The sequence below is a fragment of the Paramisgurnus dabryanus genome, chromosome 6 (genome assembly GCF_030506205.2).
Source record: "Paramisgurnus dabryanus chromosome 6, PD_genome_1.1, whole genome shotgun sequence".
NCBI classification, from domain to species: Eukaryota; Metazoa; Chordata; class Actinopteri; order Cypriniformes; family Cobitidae; genus Paramisgurnus; species Paramisgurnus dabryanus.
The window spans coordinates 2,048,695-2,070,048 of NC_133342.1; the positions used below are offsets into that span (position 1 = coordinate 2,048,695).

The window sequence follows — 21,354 nt, forward strand, 5'->3', positions numbered from 1 at the left end:
GAAAGCCATCAGAGAAGAGACCAAAAATTACTGTGAAGAGTGTAGCTGTGTTACTTCTGTATCAGAATATATGTGAGGGTTTTAATATATCATCTTAACCACAGCTGGATGTCTGAGCTGTATGATCAAATTATTTTCTTTTTTCTTCCAGGGATGAAAAAGGCCATATAGATCTGAAATAACCTGAGAGTGAGTAAATGATTTAAGAATGTTTATTTTAGATACATTTTAAACATGAATTAAACCTCATTAAAGCATATATGTGCTTGTTATTGACTAAATATTATATAGATTTTCTGTCACTGAGTTTTAGGAGACGTGTTGCAAATAAAAACCAAGCAGAAAAGTTATAAAAACACTGTTGTGCCAACAGGTGCCAGTGAGAAAATAAATATATCCAGAATGTGACAGCATCATACAGACACAAACTGAGTTTCAGATGCTGTAATATTGCAGTGCGACACTAGAAGCTCAATATCATCAAAATCTGTATTGCGTACTGATCTACAGTTGTGTTTGTCAAGCTGTTACATTCACCTACATCTGAGGATAAATCAAGAATCAAACAATAAAGACAAGAATAAATGAGAGACTTTATTGAGTAAAACTACAGAACGATACACAGAGTCACAAGTTAGAGAGAGAGAATGAGTGATAAAAAGTTAAAACTTAAAAAGTTGTGTTCGCTGATATACTAAAGAGAAGTGAGCATTTTTTTCTCAGGCTCTTATGTTTAGGTTCATTCACTTTAATGCTAATGAAAAGTTTATTAGTCAGTAATTGAAATACCTTATTTTCACAAATGTCACTTTAGTCATTTTTTTCATTTTTTAACCAATTTGAGTGTCTTTCACCACCAAACCCTCTACTGTACATGCAAAAATCTTCCTTTATAAAAAAGCCTTTAGTCACTCTTCAATTTCCTTTCTGAATTAAGGTAAAAGTCTTAAAAATGAAGTCAATATACTAATATCCCTTATGAAAAAGTAGTACTTCAAGTTAATTTTATTAAGTATACTTAACTTAAGTAATGTTGGAGTATAGTTTTAGTATACTTTATGTAGTAAGTGTACTAACATCTATGTTCTAGTAGTAAACTTGAATACCACTTGGGACTAAAGCCGCCTTTCCACTGCACACGACAAACGACGGCCGATAAGCCGGAAGTCATTCATTTCCTATGGAAAGTCGCAAAGCGGATGCGTGAGGTGCCAACCATCTGCGGATGCGTAAATATCGGATCCGTTTTGACGGTTGGATGCGTTAAAAAATTTGAACTTGTGCGACTAAACCGCATGCGATATGCCGACCGGAAGTTATGTATTTCATTGTATTCCAATCACAAACTGTGTGTGAGGTGAAAATGATTAATCCTTTTGGTTTAACTTTATTAGTTACACTTGAATCCTTAAAAAAAACACTATTGATTACTGATAATAAATACATTATTAATTTAATTTGTGTATGTAATTATTTTAATCTTGTCTTTATATGTTCTCTCAAAAAAATATTGGCAATCTTTGTCATATATGAATAGCTGTTTATTGTTTCATTCATTTGCGTTCATTTATTTATTCCACCATGGTAAAAAATATTAGAATGAAGCCTCTTGCGCTGGAATGAGCTTCCCTCCCATATACGATTAAACTGAAACTTCATTACGACTGCCACTAGGGGGAGAACTCCGACTGTCGTTTGCGTATGTCGTGTGCAGTGGAAAGGCGGCTTAAGGCTGCATCCAAATAACCACACTTGCGGTCTTGGCCACTTGAGAGCACGTGCACGCGACAGGAAGTAAGTGCGCAAGACTGTCCCATGTCTTAAAACTGGCAAAGTGCAGTGCCCTTAACGCACACTAAACCCACACTTTCTCGAATACCGCTTCGAAGCGGTATTCAAGGCTAAGCGTATCCCGTCATGCATCACGTTCAGGATGTATATCATGAGACTTTTGCCCAAATCTTGCGAGATGTTGTGGAAACTTTTAATTGTAAGTAAATAAATGGATTTTACATATTTTGGTAGTAAAACGGAAAATGTTCCCATCAGGTGAATAATTTTTACATGCACGCTTGGGATCTTCACGCCCACTAGAACACTTGGGCAAAATATAGGAAATACATCATGTAAATATTCAAGCGGTCAAGTGCAAAGACCGCAAGTGTGGTTATTTGGACGCAGCCCAAATTGGCCCATTTTTTTGTATATAAAAGTATACTTCTAGTGTACTATAAGTGTAAGAGTAGTCAACTTTAAGTGCCCAAGTACGTTCTTCATTTGTACTGTAAGTGAACTCATGAGTATACTAGTAGTTTGCTAGACTTATACTTCAAGTGTACATGCAAATGTTTTGTTAGTGAACTCTAAGTAAACTAGTAGGTTATTCATTGTGCAGACCTGCCAACCTTGGAAAATTTTTTTTAAACAGTACAGTAGCATCGGCCGAAAGGACAGAACACGGGTTTTTAACATAATTTAACACATGCACGCGCACATGCACGCACACACACCTCTTGGTAACTTTCAAGGTAACATGCTGCACATTGCACTCACTTTTTTCCCATCCTGCCATAATCTGCTTTAAAAATAATAATAAATGTGAATAAAATCATGTTTAACTAAATTTGCCATACATGGTGATTAATAACATTATTAATGTTAAATACTGTATTCTCCAAAGTTTAGCATGTCTGCACAAACACTGTTAAAAGTGATATTACTGTTAAATAGTGGGAGATGGTTAACCCACAAATTACATTCTGTTATCATTTACTCAACCTCATATTGTGTCTAACCTTCATGATTTCTTTCTTGAGTGAAACACACACAAAAAAAAATTTTGAGAAAAAAATTGTTGTTTTTCCCTGACTAGCAAAAAATACAATGGAGTGGGGACCAGACACTGTTGTTATCAACACTCTTTAAAATAACTTGTGTTCCACACAATAAATAAACTCCTAAAGGTTTGGATGGTCTGTTCTGTTATGTAATCTATGACTGAATTACATGTTTTATGTTAACTATACCTTTAAGACACTATTTTAGAGTTAACACTGCTTTAAATTCAACCATAACTGTGACAGTAGTGCTGTTAACTGTATGTCTGTCTGTAATTTGTTGTAGCTTTGTTTACAGTGCAGTACAGTACGGCATAGGCACCTATCACATGGGCGCTCGAGACACGAGATATTCTCCATTTATAAAACTTTATTTGATGTGGTTTGTATATGACGTTTTATTTTATTGACAATTATCAAGAGCGCGTTATTTCAGAACGCATTTAACCGCTTCACTCGGATGTCAGGTGGATTCCCTTCACTGAGAGTGAACTTTCCGTTTTTATTTGACTAAAACTGGCTGATCTGCCCCATGGTAAAATCATTGTACTTTTTCGTAAGCGCTCAATTATAAATAATGCCCATTTACAAATCAGAAGTAATGTTAGCGCATCTTGCGGTCAAGTGCACGTTATGAAACGGAGCCCGCGCGACCGTCGACTTCATAGGATTAAGCTAATGCATTATTTCATTATTTGCACATCCACCCTGACCAGTTTACCTTGGCGGGTCAGACGTCTTGACTCTCCGTAGAAAAGATGGTCAGAAACTGCGGGTGGAGGAAGGAGATCACGCTGGAGTTTGTGATTCCATCGATAGCAGACTCTTGTTACTGATTGGCCAGACTTGTCAATCATCCCCACTTTCTATGTGGTGGAGGAGCCCAGTGCTATGATTGGACATATTTTTCTTTTTTCTGTTGCTTCTTTTGAGTACTTCGCGGGGCAAAGGGCGTCATCAGGTTTTTGCGTAGTTATGAGTGACAAATCGTACCACCGTACTTTGAGGTCAAAATCAGTACCTGCTACGCAAAATGCGTACAGGTTGGCAGGTCTGCATTGTGTGCTGCAGGTATATGTAAAGAAGTATACTCATAGCACACTTGAATACATTTCTTTTTCGTAAGGGATATTCAGTAAACCTCCTTTAATTGGGCAAAAAACTCTTGCACCTTGACCTTTGACCATTCATTTCTTCTTCTGTGAACATAGAGGACTTTTTAAGAAAAAATTGTTGTGGCATTTAATAGATGCCAACAAAGCAGTATTTCCGAATAGCCTGGAATTAAGCATATTTGAAGTGAAAGTATTTGATGAACGTATAATAGGTGCCAAGAGCATTCGGTTATCATTATCTGATTTTTGGCAGAAATGGCGTTTAGCAGCGTTTATATCTGAGCTCTTCAAAGGCTACTTTTTCACAGTAAATGTAGACAATGGGCCAAAGTTATTTCAGAAGAACTTTCATGCACGTGAAAACTAAATACATACACAGTGCAATACTATTTGTATTGTAACTGTCAATTATGCTTCTCTTAAATTATTATTAGATTAACTGAGACAATTTATTTCTTAGATATAAGACATGTGTTTTACTTGTTTGACAGAAGTTTAGTATTAACAATAATAAAACAATTGAGGCAGGTGTCCCGGACAGGGTATGGATTAAGCAAGGATTAGATATACTTAGATATATTAGAACATTTATGTAGTTTTAACAAAAATACCATTACTTGTGTGCATCTTGAGGTTATAAAAATTTTACTTGGGGATGGGCGATAATTTGCATGCGATATCATCCGCATCTTGTCAGTAAAGCCGGTTACTTGATTAGTAACATCACCTGCTATGACAAGCTGGGACATATCGCATACATATCGCAGGCGATATGTGCGCGATGATTAATGCGAAATTGCCCCAGCTGTCAGTGAACTACGGCTTTGTGTAGTAAATGCCACTCCATCTGAAAGCAGCTAATGGCGAATTACTACTAATCAAGAAATCGGTTTCACTGACGAGATGCGCAATTACAATCACATGCAAATTATCATCTATCCCTAATTGTACTGCTATATTTTAAGGTGTTTTCAGTTCAGACATCTATTTAGTCAGATCACACAGTTTCACTCTTCCAGAAACATAAAACCCAGGATAGAGAGGTTGAGTGAATGTGGTGTTGACTCTGTGGATGAGGGTCATTGTGTCAGAGACGCTGTAGAAGGACAGAGATCCTGCACTGTGATCCACATAAACTCCTATTCTAGAAGATCTGGACCCTACTGGGAGTTTAGTCTCAATGTTATTGTGAAAGGATGAACAACTGGAGTCAGAGCAGCACAAACACCAGGACTGATCATTAAATCCAAACCTACAATCATCACGGCCTCCCTTCCTGTTGATGCTCTTATATGACACTGATATATACACCTGACCGCTCCACTCAACCTCCCAGTAACAGCGTCCCCACACACCCTCTTTACACAACACCTGATAACAACCATCAAATCTGTCTGGATGGTAAGGATACCGCTGGCCTGTGTAAGTGTGAGTAATCACTCTGTTCCCTTCAGACAGACGGAGACAATTATACGATGTGTTTTCTTCTCCAGTGATCGGACAATAATCTGATGGAGAAATCATATCATATTATCTGTATGCATTTCAGGAAATATGAATTTCAGATATTAAAATAAAAAGTATCTTTTTTAAGGTTTATATGGACAGACATTTTGCGGAGAATATTTCATAGATTACAGTTCATCCTTTAGTTAGAGGAAGAACCTGTTCTAATTGTTATAAACATCATAATCTTGTGTGTGTAACGTGTTTGTAAATTATCATCAAAATGATTTTATTTTGTAAAAGATCATAAAAAGATTGAGTCATATAAGTAAAAATTAATGTAAGGTGTTGTCAGCTAAATTGGGTCCTCAAGTAAATGCCTAGGGGATTTTATGGTTAAAGGAAAACACCAACGTTTGTCAGTATTTTACCTATGTTTAGGTTCATTCTATTTATTGGCAATGATAAGGTTATTAGTCAGTAATTGAAATGCCTTATTTTCACAAATGTCACTTTAGTCATTTTTTTGGTATTCAACCAATTTGACAGCCAAACCCTCTTACCTCAACTTAGACAAAATAATACAAACCTATCTTTTTTCAATGTTTGCAATTAATCTTTGCAGAGTGTGTCGTGAATGTGTTAGCATTTACCCTAGCACCATTCATTCCTTAGGATCCAAACAGGGATGAATTTAGAAGCCACCAAACACTTTCATGTTTTCCCAATGTTTTCCCTATTTAAAGACTGTTACATGAGTAGTTACAAAAGTATGGTGGCACAAAATAAAAGTTTTTTTAAAGCGGATAAAAATGAGAACTATATTGTATGGCGGAAGACCACTTAGTTTGAAACAATTTGACCTTGGCGGAGTAACATCATCACTCCTGACTACACCCCTCGCTCAAACTTCTGTCAATATTACTGCGTGCCGAGGTCGAAGTGCTGCAAACGAAGTGCTCTTCTGGCAAACAATATAGTTCTTATTTTTTTCTGCTTAAAAAATCGCCACGTTTTATTTTGTGCCACCATATTTTTGCGCCACAGTCTCTAAATAGAGAAAACATGGAAGTGTTTGGTGGCTTCTAAATTCATCCCTGTTTGGATCCTAAGGCATGAATGGGGCTAGGCTAAATGCTAACACATTCCTGACGCGCTGTACAAAGATTAAGTGCATGCATTGAAAAAAAGATGGGTATGTCAGGGCTCCAGACTAACTTTTTTTACTAGGAGCACAGTGGCCCCCAACTGAAAATTTTTGGGGCGCAACCAGAAAATTTAGGGGCACACACCGTAAATCAACATGCTAACCAAATATTCACATTTCTACTACGTAATACACTGTATTACTAATAAATACTTTGATGATACAGTAGATGCAGAAAGTACAATGTGCTGTTTTAAATTCAGTGTCACATCACAAAAAAGGTCAAATTTACCGGTCGCACATGTGCGTCTGGATGTAAAATTCAGTGGCACACTCTCAATGGCAGTCTGGAGCCCTGTATGCATTAATTTGTCCAAGTTGGGGTAAGAACATAGTAAAGTATTGAAAAACGGCGGTGTTTTCCTTACAGGTAGGCGTAGCAGAATGTACAGGTCATAATAAGCATTTCATTTCAATTGGTATTTTTAATTCTATAAATTGTTTAATTTAAAAAATACCAGTTTACAAGAAAAATGCAATAGCTAAGCGTGGTAGATAAAATGGGCTACTTTACAAGCTAACTTTAAATGCACTTTTGTTACAGCTCATGTTGATAACAATATTTAACAAAAAAAACCATACTAACAAAAAAGAAAAAAAATCTATATACTGTATGCCACATTAACTATTTGTAGCCTTGTCTTGAGCTATGCTATAGCTTGTGTGCTTATTTATCATTTGGTGCCTTATTTTGACATTATTAATACAGAAGTGCTTTCAGTGTTGTTCATGTTTTATATTTTCATCAGCATATTAAGATGATATATTACGTAAGTAGCATTAAGTGTTTGTTATTTGTAAAGACTTACATTGTAGGAACTGCTCCTTGGTCTTGGGTTCAGGGGTGGGAATGATTTCAATAACCTTTACTGTGGAAACCAAAAATATACATCTTTATAGTAATTAACATTTATAGATAAACTATATTATATACTACACTGAGATGGTGATATTCTTTGTATTTCTGCAAATATAATATTGTAATTGTATGATGTTTGCCTTATTTGTGATTTTTTTTTGCCTTACCTCTATTGGATATCAGTTCTCTCTCTTCTCTGCACAAATCCTCTATTTTATCCCTCAGATGAGAAACAGATTTCACTACATCATCATAAGAGAGGAGAGAACTGACAGTGATGTTGAGTGAATCTATAGATCCAAGAGAAGCAGAGAGAGACTGAAAATTCTGCAAAAACAGAAAGACAACACAAACAATTAATACTAAATATAACCACCGTAAAATATGCTCTTCTCTTTATAAACACCACTGTTGTGTTTATCAGATCTCTGTTACCTGGATGAAATGGATGTGATCATCTGTGTGGGAAATTTGCTCCAGCTCAGCGTCCCTTCTCGTTAGATCATAAATCTCCTGCTCCAGTCGCTTCAAGAGTGCTTCAGCTTCACTCACTGCAGTCTTTTCCTGATCTCTGATCAGCTGTGTCACCTCAGATCGTCTTCTCTCAATGGATCGGATCAGTTGAGTAAAGATCCTCTCAGTGTCGTCCACTGCTGTCTGTGCAGAGCGCTGTTAGGACACACAGAGAGAGGAGCATTAGAATCAGCAGCATTTACTCAGCTCTTACTGGTACATCACACAGTCTGTTACCCACAGTGGACTTCAGTGAAAGTCATCCAGCACTGAACTCCTCACTGACTGATTGAATGAGAGTCCTAACTGAGTCTGAAACAGATCTGAAACAGCAGACAGCAGTTGTTCTTCTGATCAAAACTCACCTTATGAGTCTCCACAGCATCTCTCAGCTCCTGAAGCTTCTTCTCGCTCTCCAGGATTATCTCCTGGTATTTTCTCTGTGTTTCCTTCAGTTGTTTCTGTTGGATGTGGAAGCAGTGATAAACACTGAATAAGATATAAATTGAAATTTTGGCTTCATCTTACAATTCATGTAATACTTCAAAAATGAAACACAGCACTCAGTGCTTTCAGCTCTTACCTGTTTCTCGGTCCTCTCATCTTTAGCTGATATAGTTGTGTGAAATTTATGGTTGCCCACCATACACCATAGACATATACATTGCCGATCAGTTTTACAGTAAAACTCTAACAGCTTTTCATGTTGTGGGCAGATCATCTGCTGAAGTCGTCCAGTGGCATCTATCAGGTTGTGCTTTTTGCCTCTGAAGAATTTCTCATGTTGTTCAAGGTGATTTTGACAGTAAGAGTTCAGACACACCAGACAGGACTTGACAGCTTTGTGTTTTCTCTCAGTACAGACGTCACACTTCACATCTTCAGGTTCAGCATAACATTGATCAGGACGAGCAGTTTGTAGTTTAGTCTTCTTTAGTTTCTCCACCACTTCAGCCAGCATGGTGTTTTTACCTAAAACAGGTCTTGTATTGAAGGTCTGTCTGCACTGAGGGCAGCTGTAGTCTCTCTTCTTATCATCCTGATCCCAGCAGTCTGTAATACAGCTCATACAGTAACTGTGCCCACAGTTAATAGTCACAGGATCCTTTAGTAGATCCAGACAGATTGAACAGATGAACTGATCCTGAGCCAAATAAACATTCGCTTCTGCCATTTTAATGTATGTGGACAAAAATACAAAGACAAAACGTATAACGGTCCAGTTTAGTTTCAGTTTTATATTCCGCGTCTTTTGCGCGCGCAAATACGTTATTTTGAATATAGACAGGGACTTGAAAATACTTTTCAGAATGCCCGTAATTGGAGGAAAGCGGCGCGGTCTTCTTCTTCTTGTAGTGTTTTATGGCGGTAAAGCGGTTCGGAAATGTGATCCGCCCCTAAACTCAGCAACATCCTGGCTTGAAAGTGTGCAAATAAGAAAGTCAGTCATGTATTAGTCCACTAGATGTCAGACCCGAACTATTATTTTTTTTTTTTTACAATAATTGTAATACTGCATTTACAGGTGGATGGGACGTGATGTGAGAATTTTTGGGGTAAGAATCTTACAGTTTGGTAAATCGCTATGGCAAGTCATGTGTAGTATTAAACCATGTAGGTGTCTAGGTAAATAATATCAGTGTTGATGTTATCACATTTAATCATGCTGGATAAAAGCAACATTAAATTGTACACCGTTTACTTTCCTCAGAAAAAAGTTCTGGAGAGTTTTCGCAATGGACACTGTGGCAAATTTAATTTAAATGAAACTGATGGTGTAACGTTAAAGTCCACCTATTTCATTTCTAAAAAACCACGTTATATTGTGTATTATAAAATCCCTGATAGCACACGACACATACATCGAAGACGTCTATTTGATGTCTGCGTTTACATCTGCAAGACGTATTATTTAGATCAGTGTTTCTCAAACTTTTTCAGCCCAAGGACCACTTTATCTTCCAATTTTTTTCTGAAGACCACCTAACTGAATCCCACTCTAACACTCCCCGAAAAAACAACAATAATATAGGAAGGATAAGCTAAGTTTAAGTTTAATATGCAACTGTTTCAAGTCAAAAACGAATTTTAAAAAAAACAAATGCAATGCTATGTTCAAAAATTATTTTATGAATTTTATTTCATTTGAAAAAGTAAATGTGAAATGAGTTGCAGCTTAATATGAACAACAAACTGCACATGTGAAAAAAAAATGCAATTAAACATACTGTAACAGCCTCGGTCCCACATAATGTCATTCCAGAGCCATTAGTTTAAAACTAAGGTGTTGGGTTTATGAAGTCTATGGTTGTGTAACTATGGTAACAATAAAATACTGAAAAAAATCCCCTTAATGTCCAAAATCACTGAAATTACAGGGATTTTACACATGAAACAAAAACTAGTACATTACAAAACTAATAGATCTGTGGATTTTAGTTGTTTTCAGTTGACGCTTGATCTTTTATTTTGACCCTCTTTGGTTTAGCCAACCGATTCATTTTTACGTTATTAAAACAGAAAGGCAAGAACTGATATCACAGTTTCGCAAGTGCATTAAAAATCTACTTAAATAAGTGACGATTGTACAAACACTTGCCTAGTTTAGGTCATCGGACCACACTTTGAGAATTACTGATTTAGATTGTTTGCTCATCTGCAATACGTCTCTGAGACGTTTCCTAAAAGATGTCATATAGACATATTGAAGACGTCTGCAAGACGTTTTTGATTTAAAATGTATGTAAAGCAGCTCTTTCTAAGACCTTTATAAGATGTTTTACACAGATGTATTCCAGATCTCCAGATCTTTACCAGACATCTTGCAGACGTACCTGTGCTATCTATCTGCGTGGTTTATGGTTAAAAAACACATTATTTTCCACATACCGTACATTTTTGTAGCTCCAGATTTCACTCTCTTTCTGAAACGCACAGATTTTAAAAGCTCTATGTCCCTGATTGGCCAGTGAATTTGTACGTTGTGATTGGCCTGAATACCTCTGATGTCAGCCGTAAATGTGACGCTCTTTACCATGTTTGAAAGATTCGCTCACAATTAGGGATGTTAACAATTAAGCGATCTTCAATTAATTGCAGATAAGAATTAAATTGATCAAACTCAACAATTGTCGAATAAGCAAGATCATGCACGTGTGTGCGGGTGCATGTGCAAAACACATACAGCTGGTGAAACAAAATTAAGCGAGCACTGAGAAATAGCCATGATCACAACCATAGATATGTACACTAGATGTCGCCTTGGCTACGGCAGTTCATTGGACCGAATGCGTCAAATAGAGCCTTGAAACAGGGGAGCCTCGCATCAGCGTCATTGTAGATGGTAATGGAAATAAAATCATCATAAATCGTCATGAATGCGATTTTCTAGTTTTTCCTTTGGTTCGTTTCAACAGTCAGACATGTATTTAGCATTGAGTCCAGAAAAAAATTTAAGTTGTGATATTATGAAAATCTTCTTTTTCTAACTGTAATGCATAGTGCTAGTAGTACAATAAGAATGTGATTGGTCGAGCCCGGTCGACTTCGAAAAAATTAAATGGCGGCCAAGGACGCGACTGGACCACCAATTTAGTGTAAATAAAGGTAGATTTTCACTTTTTACACCTTTTAATTGCATTTCTAGCGAGAAATTAGTATTGTAGTTTTCAAATATGTGATTAGTTATCACAAAGGCGCTCTCTGTTTATATTTCAAACACGCTGTTTTGAAGTGTGTCCGAAAGTCTTTCTCTGAGCTGCCTTCATGCCTTCGAAGTCATTTTCTCATAAGGCAGCGAGGCAACGAGTCACTACATTGAGTTTTCGGATGCAGCGCTAACTGTACTAAATATCTATGAATCACAACGATGCTCAAAGCCAAACACACACCTGGGCTTTTTACTGTCATGCAAGGATGACTGCCAACGCAGCGAAATGGCATCCGCAGTGGATCTGAGATGGTCCGATACAGAAAATGCAAATACGGTTAGCATACTGAAAGCACAGACCCTCTTCAGGGAAGGCTGCAAGCTTAGCATAGCAATGCTGCTAATGCTGCTTTACACCGGGAAGGAGACCAGAAGCCGTTTTAATGAACAGATTAAAATGTAATCTTAAATTCTGGCAAGAAACTGTAAAATGTAAACTGTAACTGGCTGTCGTTACACTCTGAACGTCTGCAACATGTATTACTGATCATTATTGACTGGCTGAGGTGCTACATACTAGCCAAGTTGACTGTTGCGTGTTTTCTAATGGAAGGTTGCCATCTCAATAATATAAGCATCTTTGCTGAAAGTACGTCGCAGGTCTAAGGTGACGATGGGAAAAGTGCCCTTTGTGTGCTTCTTGGATATAATTACAACAAACGGTGTATCAACAACTCTGAAAGTGAGGTGAACAACTTGAAAAATAACACTTGACGATAATGAAACTTTTATTTTGACATGTCATTAATTTAACTGATCATCGAATATGGGAAATTGCATAAATTGACATCCCTACTCACAATGCAATGCTACTTACAGGCTGAGTCCGAATTGGGAGGAATTACGATAATGTCTTGTCTACATCACCAATCCCAGGAAGTAAACTGTTTGTAGTCCAAGAAAAGAGATTTACGTTAGAGACGATAACTCGCGTCATCCTTTACATTGGTGTGTGTAGCTTTGCATATCGTTACCATGTACTAATATACACTAAATGTGAATCGGACCATAGGTACCCTTTAACTCACCCTGTGTCCAAACTTCATACCTTCCCAAATGTAGTGTGAAAATTGAAGCAGATGTTTCTGTCACTTAAAGGTCATCTGTTACTAAAAACTGTACACTTTATATAGCCTACTGTCTCCTCTGGACTAATGACTTACACGTGTAATTGCAAATGTGATGATTTTAATATTGTTTACATGTTGTTTGTGTTAGGGGAGTGCAGGGATAGTTGCAACATGGCTTATTTCTCCAATCAGGAATGAGCTAGACTACTGTATGCTTAGTTAGCCCCTCCTCTTTTCGGGATGAAAGCAGCCAAGACCATTTTCAAATCATTTATGAGCCCCATTCACTTCCATAGTATTCTTTTCCTACTATGCCCACACTTCAGCTCCTTAGTACAAATTAAACATTGTTTAAATGCCACAGACTACCTGAGTATTTTTGGTGACTGTGTCCATGATCCCTTTATGACTACAGTGTATTCATCTTCTGATGGCTACTTATAGCAGGATAATGCACTGTCAAAAAGCTAATTTCATCTCAAACAAGTTTCTTGAACAGGACAATAAGTTCACTTTTCTTTAATTATCTCCACAGTCACCGGATCTCAATCTAATAGAGCATCTTTAGGATTTGGTGGAATGGAAGATTCCTTTATGGATGTGCAGATGACAAATCTGCGGCAGCTGCGTGATGCTATCATGTCCCAAACCTCAGAGGAATGTTTCCAACACTTTGTCGAATCTATGCCATGAAGTATTAAGGCAGTTCTGAAGGCAAAAGGGGTCCAACCTGGTACTAGCAAGTGTGCTTAATAAAGTGGCCCGTGAGTGATCTACACTGTAAACATTTTGGGATTTTTCAACCCATGGTTGGTTTAAATATGGACATTTTCTTGGTTAATTTAACCTTGCAGTTGGGTTAAAGCAACCCAGCGTTTTAGTGCACATTAGGGAGACTTTAGTTTCGTGTTTGTGTGTAAATTTAGTATTAGGGGGCAAAAGAGAGATAGAGAGTAATGAAAGTATAGTATACAAAGATATTGCTTATAACTACTGCTTTATTTTTTTAAAGTGTTATCAAACGTTCAAAACAATTCAGAGACTTAACAAAAACTTATGATAACGTATAACACACACAAATCAGCCTAATAGTTGAAATAATAGGAACTCAGTTTGGAGTTAAGCATGTTAACTCCAAGGTTTTCACTAATAGTCTAATCCCCATAGCCTAGAAATCTAGACGCACCCTAGCGACCGCAAAATATATTTGCTGCCAGGGTTTAGTCTAGGCACTCACAATACACTTAACCGGTCCAAAAACCAAAATTTGGTCAGGCCAATCACATCGTGTGTAGCGTCTGTGGGGCGGGCTTAACATGATGACGACAGAGCTGCAACGGTTCCTACTTGAAAACAGAGAATGGCTGCTGCTGGCGAACAGCTTTCTTTTGAAGAGGCTTTGGCCGCGACTCTGGAGGACTTAGACTTATGTTTTTCTTTGAGAGAAGAGCAAATAAACCCTACTGAAGTCCTTTTTAAGCAAGAAAGATGTGTTTGGAGTTTTGCCGACTGGTTACGGTAACTACGTCACCTTCTTCGTTGCTCTGATCCGTCATAGCGCTATCCTATTGCGTGCAGAGGCATTTTGAGGGACAACCTTATATCCCGCCCCTTGCATTGAGCCGTTTGTGTGAAGAGTTGCCAGACCTTACATCTTGATGTAGGTCTGGCTAACCAGGCTATAATCCCCATGTTTTAAAGTAGTTTTCTGGAAAAAGCTTTCTCGCGGAGGAGGGGGACACCCTGAAAGAATCAAACACAAACACACTCATCGACAGGTTTAAGCAAATATACATGCAAAATTGCACATGCATATTTCAGATCTCAGGTGTTTGGTACCTGTTCTCCATAAGCAAAGAAGAAACATACAAAAACCTGAGAGTGATTTAGTTTCAGTTTCCCTGAAGTCAAGACCCTCCTGGTTGTGTCACGTGTTACAGGAATCCCGTTATATAATAAACAAGTCCACTAGAGGTCAGTCTCATACAGAAACTCACAGAGACGGTCTCATGAGAGCGAGTGATCATGTTTGCACATCTGCTTTACTCAGATTTAAAGGGGACATATCATGAAAATCTGACTTTATCCATGTTAACTATTCTCTGCAAGCATGTGAAAAATTAGGTCATTATAATTTAGCCCCCCTTGTGATGTCAGAAGGGGATCTTATAATAATACCGCAGCTTAATCTGCACTATCCAACCACGGCACTGCCATTTCGTGCAAGAGAAAGAGAGAGAAAAAAATTGACAGCACAACAGAGTTTCAATTTCAACAAACCACCATCATATGGCGATCAGTGTTTGCATTTCATCAGCTCATTTGCATTTTATAGGACACACCAAAAAATGGCACATCTTTGCTCGCACCTACAAAGTGTAAATTTTAACATGATGTTATAAATTATCTGTGGGGTATTTTGAGCTAAAACTTCACATATGTACTCAGGGGACATGAAAGATTTATTTTACATCTTAAAAAAGTCTTGTGAAAATGTCCCCATTAAGAACCATCAGATTTTCTTTTTAATCGAGTTTTGAAACATTTATGACGTAATGAAGATTTGTTTGCTAAATCACGTGACTTTGCCAGTTTGAAACAGCTCTAAACCACTGATTCGAATCCAAAGATTTGTAAATATTTCGAGGCTTCGAGAGAGAGTGTCTCAAAATCGCCCCATCACTAGTTTCAAAGGGGACACACAAACTGATAAAAAATTGGGTCTTGTTTCGAGGGTTTTCACTGTGTTTAATTAGTGGAATGAAGATTTTTTTTATATTTTTTAAAGTGAATTTTGAGTGAAAAAAAACTATGAACCCAGAAAATTTAGCTATATAAACAAAATTAGTGTGTGTTTTCTTTCAAATATGAGTTTCAAGTATGAGTTTCTCAAATTTTGGTAAGTTGTAATTATTCACTGTTTTGAAGCCCTCTGAAGCGCGCAATAATGGCGTCTGTAGGTCAAACTTGTAAATGCAAACTTCCTAAAACAGTCCTCGTATTAAAACTCATTTTTCTCATTTCACCGTAAGAACAGATGTACAGACAGGGTGCAGTGTTGTACAGGACATCATATTAAACAGTTTGTAAGCATGTAAAGCTGCAGTGATCCAACAGAGGGCACTCAAAAACACTGTGGAATTTTCCATGTTTGCGTTTGTGTATGTGGCCGTTTCTCAATCTGAAGGCTGCAGACTCCTGAGGTCGCATTTGCAGGCTGTTACGTCATAAAGACTGTCTTATTTGAGAATATTTACAATAATAAAGTTGACTATTATTCTTAGTTAATCGTAAATTGTTGCAATATGCTTATGACTTGCGAATGTAATGCTCAGTTAACTTAAATAAACCAGGCTTGATGACGTTTGCAGCCTGCATATGCGACCTCCGGAGGCTGCAAGCCTTCCAATTGAGAAACGGCCTGTGTGTGCGCGTGTGCCAAACGATACCGCACATTCAAGAGCCTGAACCGCTTGTCACACAAGATTCAGGTATTCCTCAGCAATGTCTGTATTATACTGATTGTTTTATACAGTACCACCCAGAAAAAGCTTATAATGAGATTTATAGTAGTTAAGAAAGCGTGCAAGTGTCCGTAAAAACACGTCAGCATCCTTCATTAAAGGGACATCATGAAAATCTGACTTTTCTATGTTTTCCAGATGCTAAAATTGCGTATCCAAGTGTTTTTGTCAACCTAGAAAATGTGAAACAGAACAACCCAATAACCCAGCAAACAAAGAACGTTAGTTTTTGCTTATATTTTGGCGGTTGTTTGGAAACCAAATAATAACGTTCTGGAAATGTTCTTTTTTGGGGGTTTTTGCAACCATAAAATAACGTTTCCATAACGTTGCAGGGTGGTTATTTTTAAATAAACTAAAAATAACTTATACATAACTTAGTATTCTCTAATGGTTATTTTTGAAACGTTTATAAAATAACGTTCCCTTATACCACAGGTCTGTCAAATGCTTTATTCTGATTGAGAAATGTTCCATGGGTGTGGATTATTTTTCTGTAAACTACACACCTAAAATTTTAAATTTCTTAAAAATAGCCACCAGAGCAATGTTTGTGGTAACCGTGGTATAAGAGGAATAATTGACTCCGGTCCTTAGAATTACTTGAAAATAATGCACTGTGTAAACATCATGAAATTGGGTGTGCATTATTTTCTAATAATTTAACGGCCCGTCGTCAATTATTCCTTACATAATGTTGCAGGGTGGTTATTTTTTTTAAATACATAAAACAACTTATACAGAACTTTCTCTAATGGTTATTTTTGGAACCATAAAATAATGTTCCCATAACGTTGCAGGGTGGTTTTTTTTAAGTACCGTAAAAATAACGTTATTCTATTGTTAGGGCAACGTTAAAGTAACCTAAAAATAACGTTCGATTTCTGTAAAAAAAAACTTTCCTGGCTAACCAAAAACAATCCTTGGAAAATAAGTTACGGGAACCAAAAATTGTTAGCTGGTAACTTTGTGTAGGAGCCATTTTGTTGATGTCCACTAGGTGGCACTTGGTGACCTATATAATTAAGCACAAGTCTAATGACTGACAGGTGTGTAGTTGGAGAGGAAGCATACGGTTTTTTACCGTGACAACTGGTAGCGTGCGGGGAGATAAGTGACTTTGTTTGTCTTTGATGATATGGCGTTTTTGAAGATATGGATTATACATTGCTGTTCATGAAGAATGTTTTGGATGAAGCAATAAAGAGCTGTCTTTAATCTTATTCCCGACTGTATGGACCATTTAATCACGCGTCAAAAGCCTTCTACATTCCCCAACGTTACAGCTTATTGGAAGCCGTAACATTAAGTAAAAAACCGCCTTGTTTGTGAAGTGTGTGAGCAAATGCATCCTACAGTTTTACACATACATCAAAAGGCACCAGCTGTAAATCCATCTAAAGAAGATGCTGAAAGGAGAAGCAACCAAGTTTCTGCTCAAACTTGTGGACAAACAGGGGCCGGTAACGATAAATGCTTAATGCCAATCGTCCCAGTTCAAGTGAAATCAGTCAAAGGTGACAAATTGATTCAAACGTATGCATTCTTGGACCCAGGGAGTTCAGCCACATTCTGTTCTGAGAAGCTGATGAATGACCTGAACATCAGAGGAAAAAAGGTTAAAATTTTTCTGCGCACTATGGGTCAAGAGCAATCTGTGTCTTGTAATGCTGTGACAAACTTGGAGATAAGTGGTATAGGCAGTAATAATTTCTTTGCCCTTCCTGAAGTATACACACAAAGGGACATGCCTGTCAATTCTGACAATATTGTTACTCAAAAGGAGTTATCCAATTGGCCATATCTGGACAGAGTGAAAATTCCACACATTGAAGCTGATGTTGATTTACTGATTGGAGCTAATGCATCTCAAGTAATGGAACCTTGGGAAATAATTAATAGCCATGGTAATGGACCATATGCTTTTAGAACCCTAGTAGGATGGGTAGTCAGTGGACTTTCTGAAAGGAGTAATGACTGTGGGGATGTAACAGAATTGGTTCACCTTCTGTTACAGTCAACAGGATTTCAATCGGAAAGCTTGAGCACTTGCTTCACAATCAGTATAACCAGGACTTCAGTGAAAATCTTGTGGATAAGAATGAGATGTCTAGAGAAGATCTACAGTTTATGAAAATAATGAAGGACTCTGTCAAATTACAGCATGGTCACTATAGTTTGAAGCTACCATTTCGTAATGATGTCAAGTTACCTGACAATTTGTGTGTTGCCAAACAGCGCTGTAGTGGTTTAAAGAGGAAGTTGGAAAGGAATGAAAAACTTCATGAAGAATACACAAAGTTCATTGCTGATGTTCTGGAGAAAGGTTATGCAGAAATGGTGCCACCAGACCAGTTGAAGCGTGATGATGGAAAAGTCTGGTATGTTCCTCACCATGGAGTATTCCATTCAAAGAAAGGAACCCTAAGAGTGGTATTTGATTGTGGGGCAACATTCAAAGGAACATCATTGAACAATCAACTATTGCAAGGTCCCAACTTTACAAATTCACTTCTAGGAGTTTTGCTACGATTTAGACAGGAGCCCATAGCCTTGATGGCTGACATTCAAGCTATGTTTCACCAGGTCAGGGTGGCAGAAGAGGATGTAGATTTCCTTCGATTTCTGTGGTGGTCTGACGGAAACCTGAATCAAGAACTCACTACTTGCAGGATGATAGTTCATCCATTTGGAGCTGTGTCTTCTCCAAGCTGTGCTTGTTTTGCATTAAGGCGAACTGCTGAAGATAATCAATCATTTTTCCCATCTGAAGTAGTTGAAACAGTCTTTGATTGTTTCTATGTGGATGATTGTTTAAAGAGCATCTCTTCTGAGGGTGAAGCTATTGTTTTGATAAAGGATCTTATTGCCTTATGTCAGAAGGGTGGTTTCTGCCTGACTAAATGGATCAGTAATGATCGTAAAGTGTTGCAATCTATTCCAGAAGAACACCGAAGCAAAGACATTCGGTGCTTGGATCTTGACCGAGACAAATTACCAGTGGAAAGAACTTTGGGTCTTCAGTGGGATGCAGAAAATGATACATTTCAATTCAGGATGCAGTTGAAATCCCAACAATGTACAAGAAGGGGAATCTTGTCAGTTGTGAGCTCAGTATATGATCCTATGGGATTTATCGCTCCTTTAACATTGCCTGCCAAACTACTTCTACAGGAGATGTGTAGGCAGAGGTTGAGTTGGGATGAACAAATACCTCCGGGACTTCAGAGTCAGTGGACCCATTGGATTTCTGAATTGAACAAGATGGCACACTTTCAAGTAAATCGATGTTTCAAGCCTCCAGATTTTGGAGAGATAACTGATGCCTGCTTACATCATTTTTCAGATGCCTGTGAGAAGGGATATGGCACAGTTACTTACCTCAAAATGAAGAACAGAGATAAAGTGCATGTGTCATTTCTTCTTGGTAAAGCCAGGGTAGCACCCCTCAAGCAAGTGACCATTCCCCGTCTGGAATTAACAGCTGCTGTGCTTGCTGTTAAGGTAGATGAAATGTTGAAGAAGGAGTTAAAGATTCAGTTAGACAACTCTGTCTTTTGGACCGATAGCATGACTGTGCTCAAGTACATCAAGAATGAGGATAAACGTTTTAAGACTTTTGTTGCTAATAGAGTGTCATATGTAAGAGAGAGAACACTGCTTCAGCAATGGAGATATGTTTCCACAAAGGAAAATCCTGCAGATGATGCTTCCCGTGGAATGCAGATCAACACCTTTATACACAGCAAAAGATGGATTGAGGGTCCCAGTTTCCTTTGGAGAACAGACGACTATCAGATGTCTCCAATAGAGGAAAGCATAATTCCATCAGATGATCCAGAAGTCAAACAAGATATTAAGGTAAATGCTGTCATCCTGCAGGACAAACAAAATGCCACTAGCCAGTTCATCTCTTATTTTTCAGATTGGAAGAGACTTAAAGTTGCAATTGCTTGGATTCTTAAGTTGAAGAAGCTATTAAGGAAGTTATGTCTCAAAAGGAAGGAGTTATTGACTACAAATGGCACTGCACTTGGCACTTCTAAATCCTCCATGGATGCACAAATGAACATGTTCAAAACAACTCTGGATAAACAGTCATTGTCATTGGAAAATCTCTTAGAAGCTGAAATGGCTATTGTTTGTTTTAGTCAACAACAAAAATTCCAAGAAGAGATTGAAGCATTAAAATGTGGATCAAGTGGAGTCAGAAAAGGGAGCAGTCTATATAGGTTAGACCCTGTCCTGGATAATGACATCCTACGAGTTGGAGGGAGACTCCGTAAGGCAGCTATGCCTGTTCAAACTAAACATCCCATCATACTACACAAAGATCAGCACATTTCACGTCTTCTACTTCGTCATATTCATGAACAACTAGGTCATTGTGGGAGAAATCATATGCTGTCTAAACTGAGACAAAACTACTGGATTACAAATGCTAATGCGGCTGCTAGAAAGGTAATTTCTAAATGTGTAGTCTGCAAGCGTTTCAGAGGAATGGCAAGTGAGCAAAAGATGGCTGATCTTCCCCTTGAACGAATAACTCCTGATCATCCACCATTCACAAATGTTGGAGTAGATTATTTTGGCCCCATCGAAGTCAAAAGAGGTCGTACTAATGTAAAACGCTACGGAGTCATCTTTACATGTATGGCAAGTAGAGCAGTGCACCTCGAGGTGGCTTATTCACTAGACACTGATGGATGTATAAATGCTTTAAGGAGATTCATTTCTCGAAGAGGTCAAGTTGTACACATCAGATCAGACAATGGGACTAATTTTATTGGTGCCAACAGAGAACTAAAGGAAGCTATCTCTGCATGGAATATTCACCAAATTGAAAAGGAATTACTTCAAGCAGGAGTTCAGTGGAATTTTAATCCACCATCAGGTTCCCATTTTGGAGGCTCATGGGAGCGCATTATTCGTATGGTCAGGAATATTCTATGTTCTGTACTTCGCCAGCAGACTTTGGATGATGAATCCTTCCATACTATTCTGTGTGAAGTGGAATCTATTTTAAATGACCGTCCTATTACAAAGTTATCTGACGACCCCAACGATCTTGAAG

At 37.8% G+C, this 21,354-nt stretch overlaps 1 protein-coding gene across 1 annotated transcript; it reads right to left on the bottom strand.

Annotated features, from left to right (window-relative positions):
- Positions 1-422: 422 nt before the first annotated feature.
- On the bottom strand, positions 423-9,326 carry LOC135744288 (E3 ubiquitin/ISG15 ligase TRIM25-like). The gene is made up of 6 exons (XM_065262306.2): positions 8,561-9,326; positions 8,343-8,438; positions 7,900-8,133; positions 7,632-7,791; positions 7,415-7,474; positions 423-5,460 (listed from the first exon to the last, which is right to left on the bottom strand). The coding sequence occupies exons 1-6, from the start codon at positions 9,149-9,151 to the stop codon at positions 4,937-4,939; spliced, it is 1,665 nt and encodes a 554-aa protein (XP_065118378.1). The 5' UTR covers positions 9,152-9,326; the 3' UTR covers positions 423-4,936.
- Between the last annotated feature and the right edge of the window lie 12,028 nt (positions 9,327-21,354).

Bases quoted from the DNA above. Each gene is read 5' to 3' on its own strand.
- LOC135744288 (XM_065262306.2), bottom strand. From the start codon at position 9,151: ATGGCAGAAGCGAATGTTTATTTGGCTCAGGATCAGTTCATCTGTTCA. The intron at 8,439-8,560 runs GTAAGAGCTGAA...CACATCCAACAG, and splicing joins ATGAGAGGACCGAGAAACAG to AAACAACTGAAGGAAACACA. The intron at 7,475-7,631 runs GTAAGGCAAAAA...TGGTTTCCACAG, and splicing joins AGAACTGATATCCAATAGAG to TAAAGGTTATTGAAATCATT.